This window comes from Parasteatoda tepidariorum, chromosome 2, assembly GCF_982258835.1.
Source record: "Parasteatoda tepidariorum strain Cologne lab strain chromosome 2, Ptep-v5.0, whole genome shotgun sequence".
NCBI lineage: Eukaryota > Metazoa > Arthropoda > Arachnida > Araneae > Theridiidae > Parasteatoda > Parasteatoda tepidariorum.
In genome coordinates this window covers 106,930,064-106,952,480 of record NC_141756.1, presented here as the reverse complement: position 1 = coordinate 106,952,480, position 22,417 = coordinate 106,930,064, and the positions used below count along the sequence as shown (strand labels likewise).

General features: G+C 27.2%; 1 protein-coding gene across 3 annotated transcripts in view; it reads left to right on the top strand.

Annotated features, from left to right (window-relative positions):
- Positions 1–2,554: 2,554 nt before the first annotated feature.
- Osbp (oxysterol binding protein) overlaps positions 2,555–22,417 on the top strand; it is a 36,235-nt gene continuing 16,372 nt past the window's right edge. Inside the window, exons 1-7 of one of the 3 annotated variants that reach the window (XM_016061540.4) lie at positions 2,555–2,946; positions 3,042–3,147; positions 7,739–7,878; positions 10,446–10,651; positions 16,918–17,171; positions 18,569–18,737; positions 21,815–21,902. In XM_016061540.4, coding sequence (XP_015917026.1) covers positions 7,754–7,878; positions 10,446–10,651; positions 16,918–17,171; positions 18,569–18,737; positions 21,815–21,902 — 842 coding nt within the window. In that variant the 5' untranslated portion in view covers positions 2,555–2,946; positions 3,042–3,147; positions 7,739–7,753. Of the gene's footprint in view, positions 2,947–3,041; positions 3,358–7,738; positions 7,879–10,445; positions 10,652–16,917; positions 17,172–18,568; positions 18,738–21,814; positions 21,903–22,417 lie in introns of those variants that run through there. The other 2 variants (XM_016061541.4, XM_016061539.4) reach the window with 2 other exon arrangements.

Here is a 22,417-nt window from a genome sequence, read left to right as displayed (position 1 = left end):
TTAAGGGGAGATATAGGACCACGTTGTAATACAGAATATTGACTTCGAATTTCCTCATTTTAATGCTATTCAACACACTATCATTGAATATACATAGTAAACTATAGGCCACATTGTGTACCCCTAATATGCCTATAAATATTTCCTCTAGTGTGGTACACTAGTACGCGGTAATATAATACGTGGTTCAACTTAAATATTATGTATCAAGATTAAGGGGAGATATAGGGCCATGTTGTAATACAGAATACTGACTTCGAATTTTTTCATTTTAATGCTATTATTCGCACTTAAAAAAAAATCCTTGCTTAGCGAAAAGGAATATTTAATTAATTACTATATTGTAAAATAATATTGTAAATAACGGAAATAATTACAATATAGTAAAATTAATTTAAAAAGAAACATTTATTTTTGCTTAAAATAATTTTTGACTCTTGTTCATCGCCCCGGTTTGACCCCCGGATCCTCGGGATCAGCAATTTCTTGCTTCCTATCACTTTAACTTTAACGACCAAACTAAGCCATGCAGCTCGACAAATAACAAGCTTTAAGTACTTTCCAGCGTTTTTTTCAATGGGACCATATTTTGCCTCATTGAAGGTGCTCCTAATTTGTCTATAAATATTTCCTGTGGTACGTTAGTGTTGCTACGATATATATCCGGCCGAGTTTGAAAATTATAGGTTAATATTAAGGAGAGATATGAGGTTATTTATATGTATGTGCAATAAATTCTCAATTCTAACGCTATTATTCGTACTTAGAAAAAATAAAAATAATAATTTAAGGAAAATGAATATTTTATTTACGTTACAATATTGTTAAATAAATATTAAACAAACTTTATTTTTGTTAAATATAATTTTTAAATATTGACAATGAATAAGGTTTGTCCCCTGGATCTTGGGGATACAAGATTATTATTTGATTTTCTGGCAATGGCTGTTCAAAAACACTTGTTTTCTTCCGCAATTTATTGTAGGTCTCTCAAGCATCTGAAAACTTTAAATTTTATTGCTAAGTACGTAAAATCGAATGAACTAACCAACTTTAAAATTTCAAAATAATCTGTTAGATATTTCTTGAGAAATTTAAAAAAATGTCAAAAACTTAAAGTGACTCTTCCATTATTGCATTGTAATGTATTTTACAACTATATATTATTATACCAAAGATAATAATTATAGACAAATAAGGAGACTCACAATGGAGCATAATATCGTTCCCGCGACAAAGCGCAGGAAATTCTTAAAAGGCTATACATAGTAGCGTAAATAAAATATTCATTTTCTTAATATTATTATTATTTATTAATATTTTTTTTGCAAGTCCGCTTATAAGAATAGCGTTAAAATAAGGAAATTGGTCATCATATACTGTATGTATAATACACCATATTTCCCCAGGTTTACCTATAATTTTTTAATCTCCGAAAAATATTATATTATAACATAATATCTTATCATACTAAAGGAAATAATTATAGACAAATCAGGCTGCGCACATTGGGGCATATTACGGTTCCCACGTCATTTTTAGAATTTAGGAGAAATTTAGAAGAAATTTCTTGAAAGCAACTCTTTATTATTCCGTCTTTTAACAATTATTTTTATAATATATTACATTTTAAAAAGAAATTTATAATTTAATTCTACGATTTTAATTAGATTCATGTTATTAAGTAGTATACATGTTTGTTTTTTTTTTGTGAAGAAGGAAGGTTGTATTGGAAGGTTTTGAGGTTGTATTCGTTATATTAGTTTGATCTCTCCCAAAGAAAAATAATTTTTTGTGAGGCCACTTCCTCAATTTAGACAGAGTCATAAGTAGATAGATAGGTACTTGTACTTTATTTACGTCGCACTTTAGCAGCACAAATGGGCTATTGGCGACTGTCTGGGAAACATCCCCGAGGATGATCCGAAGACACGCCATCGTAATTTTAATCCTATGCAGAGGAGATTTCTCCCCTGCTTTCATAGCCCAAGGACCTGAGCGCGAAGTCGAGCACTTTACGGTAGAACAGTTTAACGAGGACTGATACCGCGCATGCTCGGTCCCTACGCATTCTGATCACAGTGGTCACCCACCCGCTGACGACATAGTCAAATGGTTCAGTCGATTCAACGACGAACCGCAAGGCTTCTCACAGATTTTACAAGCATGTATATTTTACTTGCATAATTTGCGTATTGGCGAACGAAATGGGCTACAGGTGGCATAAAGCAGAAATCTCTACCTATGGCAACACTTCGCATGCTTTCAACAATAGCGGAGATAGTCATAGGAGGAGTTACGTTAGTATCGGTCTTGATTTACAATGAGATTAAAAACTTTTAAGTTGGGTAATTATATGAAGCTGAAGACTACATTGAACATAGTTCCAAATGAAAAAATCAGTTTTTACGCAAAAAAAAAAAAAGAAGAAAAAAAATCGCCTCCTGTATGAATGGCTCTTTCGACGGGACTGATAATGTTTGGGATCTATATGCAAGAACTGTTTGCGTATGCGTGAACCTTATTTACATGGGCTTGCATATGCGATTTGCCTGCAGTCAACGAGTAATATTGTAGTGAGAATGCTTTCTTTTTCTTCCTTCCTGCTAGACGCTCACTTTACCCAATGTTCGGGCCAACTCCTGATTTCTACCATATTCCACTTATAGAAAAATATTGATTAGAACTAATTCGAATTATAAGGAAAAAAACATATTTATATGATTTTAGTTTCACGATTTCTAATTATTTTCTTTCTGAGTTATATTGACACAAATGGCAATAGAATATCAGATTGTTCTGAATTTTTATTGTTTTTATGGAATAAAGAAATGGAAACGTAACGCTTACAAAAGCTGGTTGTGTCATGCTGGATGCGCCGCACCCAGCTGTTTAAAATCGCGTACAATGTAAACAATGAAGTTGAAATAATAAAATCTATCTTCTGTGAGTTTGTTAAATGTGTTGGGTTTGCTAATATATGCACTAAATTAAAAAAAAATCCTTGGCAATAATTTTTTTTCTTCTTTTTATCAATTTAGATATGCAAGCTGATAACTTTCCGTCATGCTCAGTATTTTTTAAACAAAATTTCCTTATGAAAGTTGATTTTTGACGTTTAACCTGTTACTGGAAGCAAGAACGAATGTAATCGCTGATTTAATTTTCCTTCTAAATTTAGTTCTTACCTTGTCTTTTGCAAGAACTAATTTTATTATTCAATAAAATTTCCTCTCTCTATCATTAGTAATTCTTAAACTTAAGTGTGTATATGTGGATTCAATGTTCTGATATAGGATTAACGTCCAAGAAATTCCATTTGCACTTTCATTTCTGATTAATATGAGAATTAAAAAGGTTCCCCATTTATATATTTTATAAATTCTATACAATAATATGTAAAAAGTAATATGAAACAACTGGATTTGAATATTTGTGTTAACTCGGAGAGAAATTAGTTGTGTCTAAGGAAGGGAAAGAAAATTTATTTAGCTTTGTTGTCTGCAGAAATTTATTTTAAAATGCTTTTTTTTGTGTGTGTGTGTATTTTCTAATGCTTTGATGTTTGTGGTTTCAAGTTATTGTGACTTCCAAATAGGATCCTTATCTACTTCATATGATTCCTGTGGATATCAAATTTTGTTGTTTAAAGAAAGATTAAAAACGCATTAAACAAAACCAAATCTTCTACCGAAAGCATTTTTACAAAAATCTTAAGTTATTAAATTTAATCATATATGTTTCAGCGTGATAATTTTAATTATTTACGGTTGAAATAATTCATATTTTTTCCTCACTTATACAGGGTATCTGCACACCTGGAAAGTCATAAATTTCTGCTTTGAAAGAAATTTGTCATGATTTTAACTATTTTTTTAAAAAAAGTCATGAATTTAGTTCGCTGAAAAATCTACTTTTTAAAATGGAATTTAACCCCCCCCCCCTCCAAATTTCATTGTGTTCCGAATATCTGAATTTGTAACAAAATCACCACATGCAATCTTATATCATTAAAATATAAAATCTGTTTATCATGTTCTTTAAAAATCATGGTGTTCTTTCAAAAAAGGAAGAAAAAAAATTACATTTCTAGAGTGAATTATCTTTTAAACTACTGTGATTTTAGAATTTTTATTATTTATTTTTTTATCAGTTTAAAATTCTAGCGATTTTTTTTACATTCCAAAATGAGAACAGAAAAATCAGGAGTATTTCTTTCCTTTCCGATGAACGCGAAAAGTATCTTTAGAATATAATTCTGCAAAAAAAAAAAAAAGAAATTATTTGCTTTTGTATTTTTTTCAGCTATTATATTACTTCAACTCTTTCTTCACTCTGTTTTTTAATTTTAAAATCTATAAATATGAAGATGCAAAATATATAACATTTTTGATTATACCTATCATTTCAATTAATGCTATTATAATGCTTTTTTAAATTTATTGTTTTGTTTTTGTCAAAGAAAATAGTAACTTCATTGAGTCATGAAAAATTCTTGGAATTAGTCATGAATTTGAAAATCTAAAATGTAGCAGATACCCTGCACTTAGCAATTTATATTTTGTAAAAGATGAATTCTTAGTCACTGATTTAGTTTAATTTCTTCCTATGGACAACTTCTAGTATAGATATTTGTTCTGTACTTGGTATGATGAATGTCATTTCTTCAAAGCGATAAAATATTTTTAATTAAATCAAAAATTATATTTTATTTATCGTTTCCTCAATAAAAATATCAATAAAGTTTTAATCCTTTCAAATATTGATAAATTCATTTCGTTTATATGTTGAGTATTTTATAAATCTTGCCATTTCTATAAAGTATTGAAAATATTTGATAGATGTTCTCAGTTATTAACATAGCTTCTTACAACTTTTAAAAAGCTGTAATATGAGATGAAAGTAATTAATATGAAAGCTATGTCCCGTAAATTCCAATTATCTATGTTGCCCATATGTTTACTTAGAACGCATCAAACATGAAAAAATTATAGTAAAAATAAGTAGCCAATGATGTTAAAAGTAAATCAGTTTTTAAAAATTTAGGTAACCAAGGTAACTAACTAATTATTTCTTGTGAAAATTCTACTTCAACTTGGTTTTGTATTTATTAGAGTATCGAAATTTATAATTAATTTGTAAAAAATGCTCTTTAATTAAAAGTTTCTTGTTTAAAATTTTTAATACTTAATAACTAAACTATAATAACTAAAATATCACATCGATATTTTTATTAAAATGTTGATAATATTCTGTGAATAAATGCTTACATACTTTTTTCTTGCTCAAATTTCAGGTATTTTTTCAATTATTTTTAAAAGTGTTTTTGCACATTTCATTTTCTATTTCATCTGGATTTCTATTTTCAGCTTTTTTTGTTTTTCTTTTACCTTACTCATCCTTCTAGTATGAATCAATGTAAAAGTTCTATGAAAATTTAACATTTTTTAAAAAAATCCGTGATTTTAAAATATTTTCCCCAAAACAAGGTGGCGACAAAAGGGTTTCAACTAATTAGAAGAGTTAATCTATGTGTGCGGAAAGATTTTTAATTGAGATTTTGTGTTCAAAGAAAGTTTTTTATATTGTACAAGTCTGCTATCAGCTGCTTAGAATCTTATATTTTACAAAAATGGTTTATTTTTTATTTGGCTAGGTTATTTTTTATTTTCTGTAACAAATCATTTTCAAGAACAGTTTTCGTTTCTATTACGTTTTCGTTTTAGAAAAAGGAAGAAAAAAATTTCTGCAATAGGTATTTTTATTCTTACATCAGTTTTTTTAAGCGAACAAAAACTAAGCCTGAATATTTATTATAATATTTAGACCTTTTTTTTTATTAAATGTTGATCGTTTTAAACTTTCATTTGTTCATTATTACTGTTTTGAATTGTTTCTTGACCATTATTTTTCCATTTAAAGTAATTCATTACCATTCAAAATTATTCATGAAAAGTTATATTTATTTTGTTTGAATTCTTTCTTGCTTAACCTCTCCTTACCCTTGGGCATGTAAGACTGCAATGTTAATTCTTATCTTGTTTTGGACAGTCAAATTAAATCTCTTGGTTCTCATCCAAAAAATTTATTAATTGTTCATTCTCAATTAAAAAGAAAAAATATCCGATTATATTCACCTCACTAAATGCACACACTAATTACACGGTATTACATTAGTTTTTTGATTCCTGGATGATTTGAGGATATAAATCATTTTTAGCATATCTGATTTGTATAGTTGATTTCACTTAATTTATCAAAGATTCATTTAAACTACTATTTTATTAAAAATATTTCATTAATTATTGATTTGCATAATATTAAAATAGGATTTTTAAAATTAGTACTTGTTTCATAGATGTTAATAATTATTTTATTAAATGATTAATTTTATCATAAATAAACAAGGTTATTAATTTTAGCACTATAAATAAACAAGATCAGATTACATTCACTTCACTAATTACGCAGTATTATACTAGTTTTTTTTATTCCTGTATGATTGGAGGTTATAAATCATTTTTAGCATATCTGATTTTTATAGTTGATTTCTCTTAATTTGTCAAAGATTCATTTAAGTAATGCATTATTATTTTATTAAAAATATTTCATTAATTATTGATTTGCATAATATAAAAATAGGATTTTGTATAATATTAAAAAAAAGGAAAATTTGCTTTTGCACTTATAGTCAATGGTTAAATTTAAGATTATCAAGAACATTTGTTAATACAAATACAATTCTGATGTTGCTGTAAGATTGAAACTAATAATTAGTAAATCCTTATTATTTTTTCATTTATTGACATTTTATTTTATTCTTGAATTAAATAGTACCTTATTTTTTATTAAATTTAAAAATTCAAGTTATAGTCAATAATTTAGAAAAAAATAATGTAAAACACACTTTTAAAAATTTTCAAGGGCATTACTTTTGTCTTTTTTCGTTTAAGGAAATATTTTAAGGATTTCATTCATTCAACTTTCTAGCCCTGTTTATCATAAACTGAAGAAGATTGCTTACTAGTATTCAGTATTAGTTTTATATTAAACTGAGGAGAATTGTTTACTAGTACTCAGAAGTATTAATTTTATTATAAACTGGAAAAGAATTGCTTAATAGCATTTCTCAGATAAATCAATTTCTATTTTTGATGCTTATTTACATTACTACTCAGGGATCCGTTCAGGGCAAATTTACTACCGTTTAGCGGTATACCTTCAAAAATTTAACTTTAGGAGAAACAGTAGTTTCACAAAATAATTTTAAAATGTTCTCATAATGAACTTATATAACATTTTTTTTTATTAAATTCATGTTGAAATTTGACTATGGACAATGATTTTTAAATTTGGATACAATTTTAAGCCCAAAATTTAACAATAGCAAAATTGTTTTTGAATATATGGGGGAAAATATATAGAAATTTACCAGTTGAATAATTTTTATTGGTAGTAACAATTTTTGAAAATATTTTCTTACTTTACCTTATTTATGTGTTGATTTTTTTAATTTTCTCAAATTATATCTAAATTTTCATAAAATTTTAAAAAACCTAGACAGACCCCTGCTACTAAAATATTTTTCTTATATTTTAAATCTTATGAAAATTTATATTTTACCAATTGTTGTGAAATATATATAGGAAAAAAAAAGTGTATACAATGTTTTGTAGATAAAAGTAGTAAAGTAAGATAATTGTTATCTTATCTAAACTATTCTTGTTTCTCTTTCCAGTTGAAACCACTTGATATGGCAGAAAATAAATCTGCTCCTGAGCCTGAGATGAAGGGCTGGCTTTACAAATGGACAAATTATTTAAAGGGTTATCAAAAGCGTTGGTTTGTTCTTTATAATGGACTCTTATCATATTATAGGTAAACATATTTATTATTACTACTTTTGATTGGTTTCCTCTTCTTGTAATGCCTTCGAAGAACATTATAGGCACATATTATTAAATTAATATTATATAAAGAAGGATTGCCATGTCGTTGAAAGAAAAACTATTTGTTCCAAAATGCTGGAAAAATGAACTAAAAATCAAAATTGACTAATACAATTGTTTAGCAATAAGTATTATAAGAATAGATTAAATTTAAACAAAGTTATAACTAATGTATTAAAAAGAATTTAAAAGTTTTTCGCTCTAATTTTTTTCTTCTAATTAACCTTTTTCATATTATTTTAATTTTATGTAGAATTTTAAAATCTATAAATTATTCTATTTAGGAGTCTATTTAAACATTCATGTTTAATAGTATTTGATTATAGATATTGGTATACCATTTGTAATTGTGAATTCAGTAATGATTTATAGTAGTTGTATATGTGATTTAGTATTAGTAAATTGTGATAATGCTATTTTAACAGCTCTTTATATCATTATAAAGTGCGATTATACTATGTGTTACTACTTGTTAACATGTTGAACATGTTAAAAAATGTGAAAAGAGCAAAAAATGTTATTAATAATATGCTTAAGCAGGGGTCTGTCCAGGCCGAATTTACTACCGTTTAGCGGTACCTTCACAAATTCAACTTTAGGAAAAACGGTAGTTTCACAAATTCAATTTTGGAAAAACGGTAGTTTCACAAAATACTTTTTCTTAAAGTTTCATTTTTGTATCCCTTAAGAAACGATAAATCCATATTTTTGTGTTGATTTCTTAATATAATTTTTAATTTTTCACAAATTACGTCTAAATTTTCACAAAATAGGTACCTGTCAGAAAAACCTAGACAGACCCCTGTTAAGATATTGTGGTGCAAAAAGCAGACTTTATTAATGCAAATTTGTGTTGTGGTCATTAAAAAAAAATAAGAAAAGTTAAAAATTAATCTTTGTATGATAGTTTTATAAGTATGATAGTTAAAACAAGGGATAACATAAAGTTATTCTTTCCAAACGCCAGTGAAAAGATACGCCATTTTTTTACTCTTTTTTTTTGGATGTAAATTCAGCAACCATTGATGCAATCGCACAAATGCGTGTGCAGTCCCACAAGCCAACAATAAAACTACCAAGCAAAACTTGGCTAACTTCCAATTGCAGCAGATTTTTTTTGCTTCGAGCCGAGGAAAAATGTGATAATACAAAACATACTGACAAATTCTGCAACGCCCCAGTTTTCTCGGGGTAATAAATATTTGCAATATATACATACCTAAGTTACCTCTGGCTAATCAGAGAAGCCGTTATTTTTAAAATATCGTAGTCAAATTTTATTAACACACTTAACAAATTGCATACTAAACTTATTCACTACTACAAATCTCATATTAAGTTCAATTCACAATTATAAACATAGATATTGAATTTCAAAATTAAATACTGCTAGAGAAGAATACTAAAACTTACTCTTAAATTATGTAACATATAGATTTTAAAATTCTATGGGAAGCTAAAATGGATTATTTAAAAAAATTTATTTATTTTTTACTTTTTGGTGCTACTTTATATTTATCTCGCTTAAATTTAAACTATTGTTATAAATTTTTATTTCTCAAAAATTCTATTAGTTTTTTTTTTTTTTTTTTTAAAGTTTTTTCCAAATAAAATTCTAAACTTAATTCTTAAAGATGCTAACAAAAAAGTTGTTTTAAGTACATATCAGATAATCATGAATATTATTTTGGTTTTATTATGTTCACAATAGAAAGCATTTGTCCAAAATGATTATGTAATGCAAGTTTATGATAATATTTGAGAGCCAAAGCTTGAAAAATTTGAATTGCTGTTGTTGTAGTTCATTTACGTAGCACTAGAGCTGCGCAATTGCTGACGGTCTGGGAAACATCCCTGAGGATGATCCGAAGACATGCCATCACAATTTTGATCCTCTGCACAGGGGAGGGCACCCCCACTTCGGTAGCCAGACGACCTGCACATGAAGTTGAGCACTTCACGGTAGAACAGTTTGACGAGGACCATTACCGCACACCCTCGGTCCCTACGAAGACTGATCCAACTGGTCACCCACCCGCACACTGACCACAGCCAGTGATGCTTGACTTCGGTGATCTACTGGGAACCGTGGGAAAAATTTGGAAATTTGGTTGTTAGTACAAATTTCAAAAACTCAACATAATTTCAACGGTAGATAAATTTTAAATAAATTACTTAAGTCTGCATAATTACAATGACAAGAAATGGTTTGCAAAATTTATTAAGAAAACTCGTATAAAAAAAATTATAATCATAATTTTAAAATCCTCTGGTATCAAGAGATAATAACATTTTTTATTAGCAAAAATATTTTGTGAAATGAGTTGGCTTAAAGAGTATTCTTCTGTCAATCTATTAGTTAATGAGTGGGGAATTTAGAATTTTGTGGTTTAACTGTTTATAATAAGCTTTTAATAGGTTGTTTTCAAAATAAATATCTGTGAAAATTTAAAATTTAATAAATTTTTAAGTTAAAGTAACTATGTTCTATTATAGAAATCCTGCTGAAGTTGCTCATACGTGTAGAGGCACAATCAACTTAGTGAGTGCTGTAATACATACTGTGGATTCTAGTAATTTTGTAATATCTAATGGTGGAACACAAACATTCCATTTAAAAGCCTCGAATGAGATTGAGAGGCAGAGATGGGTCACTGCTCTAGAGCTTGCCAAATCAAGAGCTATTAGGATGACTGAATCAGGTACAACACTTTTTTTTGTTACTTTTAACCAGGGTGTAGAATACATCCAAACAATGCTCTGGGGAAATTTTTGGTCTATTTAAGTAAAACTGCGAAATTTTTTGTGTAGAAACGTTATCGCTTTGCAAATTATAATTGTCAAATATTACTATTTCAATAAATTAATATTATTACAATAATAATTTATTGATCTATAATTCTAAAATATTACCATTTTAATAAATTTTGAATTCTATTATTATTCTTTACTCTTATACTAGTTTATTCAATAATCGAGTAAAGTCAAGTGAATTTTTGTTCTTTGTTGAAATTAGAAATTATTATTATTTCAATACATTTTGATTATTTTTAACACATAGCTATAATACATAATTTTATTTAAAAATTGTGTAAAAATGTTTTTTTTTTGTTTTGTTCTATTTGTTAAAAAGAATATTTTTAGAAAAATTTAACAATACATAAACTTTACTTTCTAAAAATATTTATGAAACTTAGAAAAAAGAGTTTTTTTAAAAATGGAAAATTCTGAATAATAAATAAAGAATTAAAAATTAATTTTAGAGAAATATTGTGTCTGAGAATTTTCTGCATCCCAGCATTTAGCTTCATATGGTTTTCTCATTTTGAATTCATTTTGTCATAACTTTTTTCCCTGTATTTAGTGCTGCCTTTTGTTCTGATGACATTAAGCTGATTTTTTTAATTTAATATGTACACAATGTCAATGCTTTTATGTTTTTAATACAAAAGTGAAATGCAAAAAATATTTCAAATCAAAAAAAAGTTAGCAGAAAATAACAGAACTTTTTCTTTATTTTCCTCGGAAGAACGGATTTTGCTGAATCATTATTGGGAAATAAATTCTTTAATAACCCCACCCTTTTCAGAATCCTTTTCAATTTTTAACATTTTATACCTCTTATCATCATAATAGTAAATCTAACTATCAGGGATGAGATTCTTCCGCGGATTCGCGGATTTCAGCTTTTTCTCAGATTTTTCCATTTTTCCCGCTAATTTCCGCTGAAATTTTTTTTTGCACAAGTTAAAATATTTTATGAGGAATTTAATTTTCCGCGGAGCGAAATTATTGAAGTCCTCATTCCTCCCTCTGAAGTTTCTCTAAAAACCATTTCCTTGGGATAAAACTGGTTGACCTTTATACAGGGATGAGATTTTTTTCGCTTTTGTCTCTCGAATTTCAGCCTTTTTATCAAAAACTCAGATTCTCTAAAAGTTTCGTTTTTTTTAAAATTTATTTATAAATATCCCGTTTTTTTTTTAAAAAAAAAATTCAGTCGTTGAAGTCAAATTATTATATTTATTTACGATTTTCAAAGAAAAACAGAAAATTCAAACTACGTCCTAGCTGCTAATCCTTCCGCATGCTTACTTATATTAGCTATTTTCTCCGATTTCACGCACAGAAAATAAGATTTTTCGTATTTTTTATCCGTCGGCGCGATAGCTCGTATTTTCGTAATTTAGACGTCGCTGCTTAGCTTCTTGTATTCTGGAGAGAAAGCAAACAAAAAAAGCGAAAAAAATAGAGGTGGATTTGTGGTGAAAATATTTATTTGCTCATTCAATTAATCTTGTAAATTTTTATTTATAGTGTAAACAAAAATAATTTTCGTAATTTAGACGTCGCTGCTTCTTGTATTCTGGAGAGAAAGCAAACAAAAAAAGCGAAAAAAATAGAGGTGGATTTGTGGTGAAAATATTTATTTGCTCATTCAATTAATCTTGTAAATTTTTATTTATAGTGTAAACAAAAATAATTTTCGTAATTTAGACGTCGCTGCTTCTTGTATTCTGGAGAGAAAGCAAACAAAAAAAGCGAAAAAAATAGAGGTGGATTTGTGGTGAAAATATTTATTTGCTCATTCAATTAATCTTGTAAATTTTTATTTATAGTGTAAACAAAAATAATTTTCGTAATTTAGACGTCGCTGCTTCTTGTATTCTGGAGAGAAAGCAAACAAAAAAAGCGAAAAAAATAGAGGTGGATTTGTGGTGAAAATATTTATTTGCTCATTCAATTAATCTTGTAAATTTTTATTTATAGTGTAAACAAAAATAATTTTCGTAATTTAGACGTCGCTGCTTCTTGTATTCTGGAGAGAAAGCAAACAAAAAAAGCGAAAAAAATAGAGGTGGATTTGTGGTGAAAATATTTATTTGCTCATTCAATTAATCTTGTAAATTTTTATTTATAGTGTAAACAAAAATAATTTTCGTAATTTAGACGTCGCTGCTTCTTGTATTCTGGAGAGAAAGCAAACAAAAAAAGCGAAAAAAATAGAGGTGGATTTGTGGTGAAAATATTTATTTGCTCATTCAATTAATCTTGTAAATTTTTATTTATAGTGTAAACAAAAAACAATTCAAACAAGCCTTTTAGAAATCCCAAGTCCAGACTCTGCAAATATCTCGATTTTTATTCACGCAATTTTAATATCAATCATCGATTTTCGTATTTACCTGATTTAAAAGTTGCGCATTGCAATTCTTATTTACACTTTTTAAATATCGCACATTATGACTCGTATTTACGTGATTTAAAAATCTAATATCGTGTTTTGAATTTTTGCATTTTTAAAATCGCGATTTTATTATCAAACATCGATTTTCGTATTTACCTGATTTAAAAGTTGAACGTTGCGATTCTTATTCAGGCCATTTAAATATTGTACATTGCGATTCTTATTTACGAGATTTAAAAAACCAATATCGCGATATGTATTTACGAGCTTTTAAAACCCTATGTAGCTACGCGAGCTCTAAATCCAATGTCGTGATTCGTTTTTGCGGTTGTAATATCGCGCGATTTTAAAATTATGCATCTTGATCTAAAAATTACTCCTCATGATTTGTATTTTCGCATTTTTTAAATTCAATGTAGAGTTTCACATTCACGTGATTTAAAAGCCTCATATCGGGATTTATAATCACATGGATTACAAGTTTAAACAAAAATTTGACAAAAAAAGTGCGATTTGTATATATATATATATATATATATATATATATATATATATATATATATATATATATATATATATATATATATATATATATATTCTTGGATTTCCTCTTTTTTACTTTCTGACTACTCTCATCCCTGAACTATGCAATAGTTGAACTCCATATTATGCCTCATATAAAAACCTAAATACCTTTGTGTATACCGTTGCTGCTCCTATTCCAAATAGTATTGCTAGTTTCTTATTGTATAAGTTTATTGTCTGATATAAATATTATTTTCATTTATCTATTTTTGCTAAGGTACAATTTTTTATATTTATTTGTTCATTCAGTTATATACAATGTAGTTTATTTTATGAGCGGAAAAATTTTTACTAATTGAATACCACTTAATTATTTACTGTATTACTTACTGCATTTTATTTTGAATTTTAAAATTACTATGAAAAAGCAACTTTTTAATAAAGGAAGATCATCACACTTTCTGTTTATAATTATAAATTGAATTTATCAACCTTTTAATTATTAACTTGTATTGTTTTTTCTCAAGCGTGTTTACCTTAGTTAAATCTAATTTATTTCTTTTAAAAATACAATTTATAAATTTTAAGTTAAAGTTAATTTAAATTATATTCAATGGGAAAAGTGATTAAGAGGAGGTTTAGGAAGATAATTTTGTTCATTTTTTGCGAATTTTTACAAAAATTTTCGTGCAAGTATAGATTCTATAATTAGCATTAAGAAAAATTTGTTTTCTATGCTGAAAAATCATCAAGTTAGACCATGAACCCATCTTAATTAATATGGATAAAAAAAAATATACAAAACTATTTATTTTTTTAGAAAAACTTTTTTTTTTTTTTCTGCTCGAGTTTAACTGCTAAAGTGAGTCTGTGTTATTTTAAATAAGCGTATGTGGTTCTTAAATGTTTACATGTTGTAACTCTTCTGAAAAATATATTCATAAAATAATTAATGTGTGTAATTTTAAAAGTTACGTTAATGTCTCTAAAAATAACACAGACCATTACCAATTCCATGTTTTGATGGCTTTTATAATTATTTAAAAAATACAATTATAGAACAAGTTAAGATCAAAATTTTTCTTATTTCTTTAATCTTTTTAGACAATAGGTTGTGCTTGATAGAACCAAAAATGTAAATGGGAACAAGATGCTTTTTGGAATTTTATATTTTATTTAGTAATTTATTTTTATTATTTTTTTTCCTATTATGAGTGTACACATATAGTTTTATTTTATGCATGCACTATGTTTTTATTAATGATTTTGAAATGCAATGCTGTAGCAAAAGAGCCTAATTTAAAAATATTGGAAAGTTTTCAAAATTCATTTTAGATATTATCAATGTATATTATTTTATTTTTATTTTATGTTGCAATATTTATAAGCATTGTTATGCTTTGAACTTCATTGTGTTAAAATGAATCTCGAAAAGCAGTTAATTCTTTATTCAGTTATTAAATCATTAATACTAAGATAAGCCTTTATGTGTATATATGTTTGCAGCCTATTTGACATTTTTAGTCCTATTCATCAATCCATTATTTCAAAATACTTTTTAATTGAAAAAATGCATTGCCTTCAATTTTTCTTACTCCTTTATGTTAAAATTTTTATTTATCCAGTTCAAAACAAAAATAAATGAATAAAATAACATGATTATTTTATTAAGTAATAAACTGATAATTGGTTGTAAATTCAGTAGTACTGCTAATTATTCTTTTTTTCAATGACACTCCAGCCCAGGGTGGGCCACTGCCTTTCTCATAATCGAGTTCCAAGCTGCCCTCTTCTTGTGTCAATTCTTCCTGTTTATAACTTTGAGAACTTTTAAATCTGTTTCTAAACAGTCGATCCACCGCATTTTTGGTTTTCCCCTTTTCGGGCTTCAGGTGGTTTTGCGTCGAAGGTCTTTTTGGTAGCACGGTCTTCATTCATTCTAATTAGGTGTTCTGCCAATTTTAGTATTTGAACTGAGATAAATTTTATTATGTCTGTCTCTTTGTGGATCCTATAAAGTTCTAAATTTGCTTTTCTTCTCCTAGTATCATTATACTTTACACCTCACAAAATACATACTACTTTTCTATTGATCGCTAAAACTTTATCACTTTCAGTCATTGCCCAAGTTTCAGCAGCATTTGTATAACTATGGGTCTGGTTAAAGCTTTGTAGGGCGGTAATTTTATTTTTCCTGCTGATGAATCTAGATTTTAAATATATGTGTACTCAAAAGAGTACTGCCAATTAATGACGTTAAATAATGCTGAAGTATGACATTTTCATATATACTGACAAAGAACTTAATCTTTGACATACATAACTAACACATAAACAATGTTCAAATGTATAAACATATTCAAATTCTTTTGTTTTTTCTTTTGTCATGTTAGTATGTTTATGGATGGAAAGCATGTATTTTTTAATTTTTTATTTAAAATATTCATTAATAGTTATAAAAATTTTCAAGATTATGCTTTACAATAGCTTATTTGCTTTCGATTTAAAGTGTAATGTATTGTTTAACCCTTTGTTTAAAAATACCAAGCTTTTAATTTATTAAAAAAAAAATAATAAATAAATAAAGACGACTTTATGGGAAAAAGTCGAAGAATTTTATTGATCTCTAAAATATCAAAAATAGTAACTAAAAAAATTGAGGGTAAATTAATTACTTTGAGAATGAGGTATCTGAAAGACAGATATTTTGTTTCCAAAAACAATTTTGTCTTTTGATAATTTTCGTATGAAAATATATGTTTATCTTTAACTCAAATGAAAAATATTTATATTTTGTAATATACATTATAAAAATAAGGCATAACTAAAAAATAATAATGAAATTTATTCTGCTGGTCCCAAAATTCTGGAAAATTGAAAGAAAAAAAATCTTTTTGAAAACTTGGGCTACCATGTGAATTTGCTTCTGGGCCAAATGATTATTTATTATTTAACAAATCTTAAAATTTCAATATTATTCATTCATCTCTTTCATCTGATTTTAAAAATGATTGATTTCATTTAACAGTGCAGTAATCATACCATAGGAGTTTTAAATGACGAATATCATCATAATGGATCGTTCTTTAAATTGCTTTTGTGCAGAAATGTTGGTCTGCTTTCTACAAATTCTTTAATGCATTTTTCTCTTGGTTTTTGAATCTACTTCTAATTTTTAAAATTTCATAAATATTATTATTCTTATTTTGTTAATATTTCTTTGTGTGTTTTATTTGAATTTTTTCCTTTCTCTAGATGAAGATGAGGAATTTAGTATCTTACCTGCTCAGTCTGATAAGAATGAATTGCAGACTGTTCTGAAGACACTAAATGCCAAGTTAGAAGACCTTAATACCTGTAACGATCTTATCCTGAAACACGGATTTGCCCTTCAGCGGTCTCTCTCCGAAATAGAGAATCTCGAAACGGTTCCTGACGCGGTCAACAAGATAAGAAGCGTGAATGAGAGAGCCACCCTTTTCAGAATCACCTCAAATGCTATGATAAATGTAAGTACCAAACCTGTCTACTGTTTTTTTAACGAAGACTCCTGTATTTCATGACCATCTCCTGTTTATCCGTATATTCTCAAATCTATCCGTATTTCTTAAAGAAATTTAAAAAAAAAAAAAAAAATTGGTGATAAAATATCCACTGATGGCAAAAATACTTCTCTTATTCCTCAACAGATGATGCTATTGCCAGTACTGCAGTATTTTGAGTGTTAATTGTTAAAATCAAGCCGTGATGGCTCAGGGGATAGATTGTTCGCCTTCCAATGAGGTGAACCCAGGTTCAAATCCCAGCGATGAGTGGTCGATACGAATTCTGCATCCAGCTTGCACTGACCACAGTGCTGACATAAAATATCCTCAGTGGTAGACAGATTATGGGCTAGACTCTCCTTGTCGTCAGGCTGATCGTGGAAGGTTTTAATTTTTTTCCCTCTTCGTGTATTTTAAATGTGGGTTAGTTCCATAAAAAAAGTCCTCCACAAAGGTAAATTTTTCCCAATACTTGATCAATGAGTTCATAATCCATGAGTCTTTTGGATTGGGTTCAAAATTACAAGGCTACGGAGTTGAACATCAGTAGTCGTAATCCCAAAATTGGGTCCATTAGTAAAATCTCAGTTATTTTATTTCTCCAATGTTGGCAGGTATACAATCATGTTACAAACTCTTAAATAGGCATGCACTTTTCCACGAATCCCCAGAATTCGGCTCTCATCGTCCAATTTCTATCTTAAACTCTTTTAACAGTAAGTCACTTATGAATTCTAAAAGTACAAAGATTTTATTTGTTGAACTGAGGAACTATCCCCAAAGTATGTGAAGTATCTTATCTATTTTGCTGCATATTATTCTTGAATAATATTATATTAAAATCAATTACCAGAAATTTTCTGATTATTAAATTTCATAAGGATAGTAAAACTTCATAATTTATGTACTTATTTACTATTTTTAGAAAATAAAATAAAATCTTGTATGATAGATAAGTCTTTTTCAAAAATTTTAAATTGTTTTCTTTTATTAGTTTATTTAAAATGATTTTAATCCAATTAAAAATTTACGGAAATTTTTAACCCTTTTTTTCATATGTCTATAATTTTTCTTTGTTTTATTCTTCATTTTGAACTTATCTAATGAGTGCTGTTTACTTGCAGCTTAAGCGCAATAAATGTTACTTATTGTTTTTCTTAACTTTCTTAGTGTTTTCTTGTATTTATTTATTTATATATATATATATATATATATATATATATATATATATATATATATATATATATATATATATATATATATATATATATATATATATATATATATATATATATATATATATTAATAATTCATTCTTAAAAGAATCCAACTTTTATTTGAATGATTTTTATTTGTTTTAGGCTTGCCATGAGTATATGCAACTAGCTCAAAACCAAGGTCGTAAATGGCAGAAAATGCTGCAGCATGAGCACGAGCAGAGGCTGCGATTGGAAGAAATGGTAGAACAATTGGCAAAACAACACTCCCATTTAGAGAGGGCTGCAAAAGAGGCGTCATCCAATTCACCAGGTGAGACACTGAACACTTTTTCCCAAAAAATACTTTCACATATTATTGAGCTTTAAACTTTAGGAAAAAATGTCTCTAATAAAAAAAAAATTGCTTATGAAGTCATATAACTTGCTTATGTTTTTTTTTTTTTTTTTTTTTTTGTTTAATTTATTTATCTTTGTGCAAATCCATTATTTAGGAATGTCATATTTTCAGATTTTAGTAGCACATAACTCAGTTAAAAAAATTGAGCTCTTCTACTAAGTTTTGTTACAATAATTCTTAGTGTCATTTACACTTACTACAATTGTTAGCAACTTTCATAAGTTCAAAATATTTTCAAAAATTAAAAACTGTGTTATTTATGAATATTAGTAACAGCCAGTTTTGAAAAAAATTATTAAATTAATCGTTTTAAAAATTTAAAATACAAATATTGTAATTTCTAAAAGTTTCTGAAAATTGGTGTAAGAAAAAACTGTGTTGAGACTTATTTTCACAAAATTATTTGAATTGTTTAATTTTTTTTTTAATGGATGCATATTAATATTTTTTATAATTCTGTGCATTTCCTACAAAAAAAACGTGATTTAATAAATTTTGAAGGAAATGCTTCATATTTTAATGACCCTGCGATTAAAGAATAGATTCTATCAGTCATTTAAGTTGGTAACTATGCTATTGCATTTAAAAATGCGTAATTCTTATAATTTTCGTGGAAATTCTTTTAAGTGTTTGTATCTTGATAAATTAAAAGGGTGTAAGCAAACGCAGAACGTAATTTTTGTTAAATCCTTACAGCTGCTAGCATTTGCAGAAGATAATATCGTGGGAAGAACTAGAGCAGTTATAGTAGAGGCTTTCTGTGAACTTGAGGCAGTAGCAAAAAACTTAGAATTGTCAGTCAACAATGAAAAAACTAAATTCATGGCAATATCAAACAGGATCAAATCTACAACCACTGAATATGGCTCAATTTAAATATTTCTGTACAATTGTAAACAATGATAATGACATAAAAGCTAAAATCAAAAGTAGAATCAACGTAGCTAATAGATTTTATCACGGATTGAGAAACCAAGTCAAATCTAAATACATAATTTGTGAAACAAAAATATAGTTGTACAAGACACTAGTGAGACCAATAGTTTTATATAGCAGCGATTACTGGACAATTAACAAACCAGGTGACTGATAACTTTCGAGAAAAAAGTATTAAGACAATTTTTTGGTGCAGTAAGAGAAAACAGAACCTGGAGAATTTGTTGCAACCATAAATTACAATTGAAATACAAAGAACCTAACATGATGTGCAGGGAAATCGCAGGGAATTTTTTTTTTTCAGATTTGAGTGGCAACCCTAACCAGTATAAAAAATATATATTACCCTTAAAGGGTATCTACGCACCTGGAAAGTCATGAAAAATCATAGAAAGTAATTCCGGTATTGAACAAAATTTGTCATGATTAGAACTATTTTTTTAAAAAAATCATGGAAAGTCATGGATTTAGGTCGCTGAAAAATCTAATTTTTAAAATTGAATTTAAAAATACCCCCCGAATATCTGAATTTGTAATAAATTCCCCACTCACAGTCATGTTTTATTAAAATATAAAATGTTTTTATCATGTTCTTTAAAAGTTATGGTGTTATTTCAAAAAAAATGAAAGAAAAAACATCATTTCTAGAGTGAATTATCTTTTAAACTTCTGTGATTTCAGAATTTTTGTTATTATTTATTTTTATTTTATCAATTTAAAATTCTAGCTGTAGCAAGCCAGTCATTGGCGATTTTTTTTTTTAATTCCGAAATGTGAGCAGAAAAATCAGGAGTATTTCTTTCCTTTCTGAAGAACAAGAAAAATATCTTTAGAATGTAATTCTGGGAAAAAAAATTATTTGCTTTTGTGTTTTTTTCAGCTATTTTATGGCTTCAATTCTTTCTTTACTCTCCTTTTTTAAATTTCTTGTTGTGTTTTTGTCAGAGAAAATAGTAACTTTGTTAAGTCATGAAAAATTCTAGGAATTAGTCATGGAAAGTCAAAAAAAGTCATGAATTTGAAAATCTAAAATGTAGCAGATACCCTGCCCTTTTTTTTTTATTGCATTTTAAGTAAAATCTATCTTCTCAGAAATGATTTTCATGTGTCTGAAGTCTCCTGTCAAAAAAATGAAAAATTGTCACGGACCATTGGTTATGTGGCTCTGCTGCATAATGATGATCTCTTTGAGTGAAATGAAGGAAAGAGGAAGAATGGGAATTTCCTCCATCATTGTCCTTGCAATCATTTTTCCTCAGCAGTTTTAATGCTGATCATTCCTTTTATGAAGGAAAAAGCCCTTCAATTGTTACTTCTATTTCATTTTTTTCATGTGGACATCATTAATGTATTCACAATAATACACTTATAGATGCTGATGGTATTAATGGAGGTTTTGACATTCATGTAATTTCTTACTCCTCCTCCTACCTTTTGTCCCTGGAATGACTGGTTAGAAAACTATAGATTTTTGGAAGTTCTCTAAGTATAATGTGCATACATATTTTATTTATTTATTTATTTATTGGAGGAGGAGAAGGGGGTGATGATGTAATCGATTTTGATTTTGCTTTAGATATAGAATTTAATTAATGAACTCTGTTTTAAATTTTATATTGATTAATTTGTAAAATATAATTAATTCAACTAGTTTTTAAGTTTGATTCTGCATTATAACTAATTCATCTGGATATTATCCTGGATTCTTTTGTAGATTATTATTAATTGAAGACTCTGATTTCATTTTGTTTGTAAAATATAATTATTTCAACTAAATTTTAAATTTGATTCTGCTTTATTCATTAATTGTAATTAATTTGCAACGATTTTTTTTCTTTTTTTGTGAATTGTAATTGGTCTCTAATTTTACTTTTTGTTTGTTTATTTGTAAAATATAATTAATTCAACTAGTTTCTAAGTTTTATTTTGCAGTATAACTAATTAATCTGGATATTATCTTGGATTCTTTTGTAAATTATAATTAATTGAAGTCTAATTTAATTCTGATTTTATTTTATTTGGAGAATATAATTAATAAGTATAATGAATTTTAGGTATGCATTCTGATGATGATGAGTTTTATGATGCAGAAGAAGAAACAGGCTCAGATTTCCTCATCACCATTCCAGGAAAAGGTCATAGGTAATATGAAATTCGAAATGGGGATTCTGTTGTTATTCTTTATTAAACTTAAAAAATTAATTACAGAAAATAATGAAAGAGGTTATTTGTTTTCTAAAGACATGGAAATTTTTTAGCTTCAAATTGAAAAGAAGCTCCGAGTTTGATAAGTTTAATCAATGCCAAAATAGCTGCATTAAATAGATTTGTGATAAAATAGTTGTAACTGCTAAAAACTCTTTTTTTTCTTTTCTATTTTTAATTTGGAGCAGGAATATAAATTGAATACTCCAGCAGAATTCCTTCGAGTAGAGACTATATTTTAAAAGTAGTTTGTAATCAATACCTTTAAAAAGTAGTTGTAGTTTAATAGATTAGTGATAAAATAGTTGTAACTATAAGAAAAAAAAGAATTTCTTTTTTTAATTTTGTCCATGAATATAAATTGAGTACTTCAGCAAATTCTTCCAAGTAGTGATTATATTTTAAAAGTAGTTTGTAATCAATACCTATAAAGATAGTTGTAGTTTTGTGAT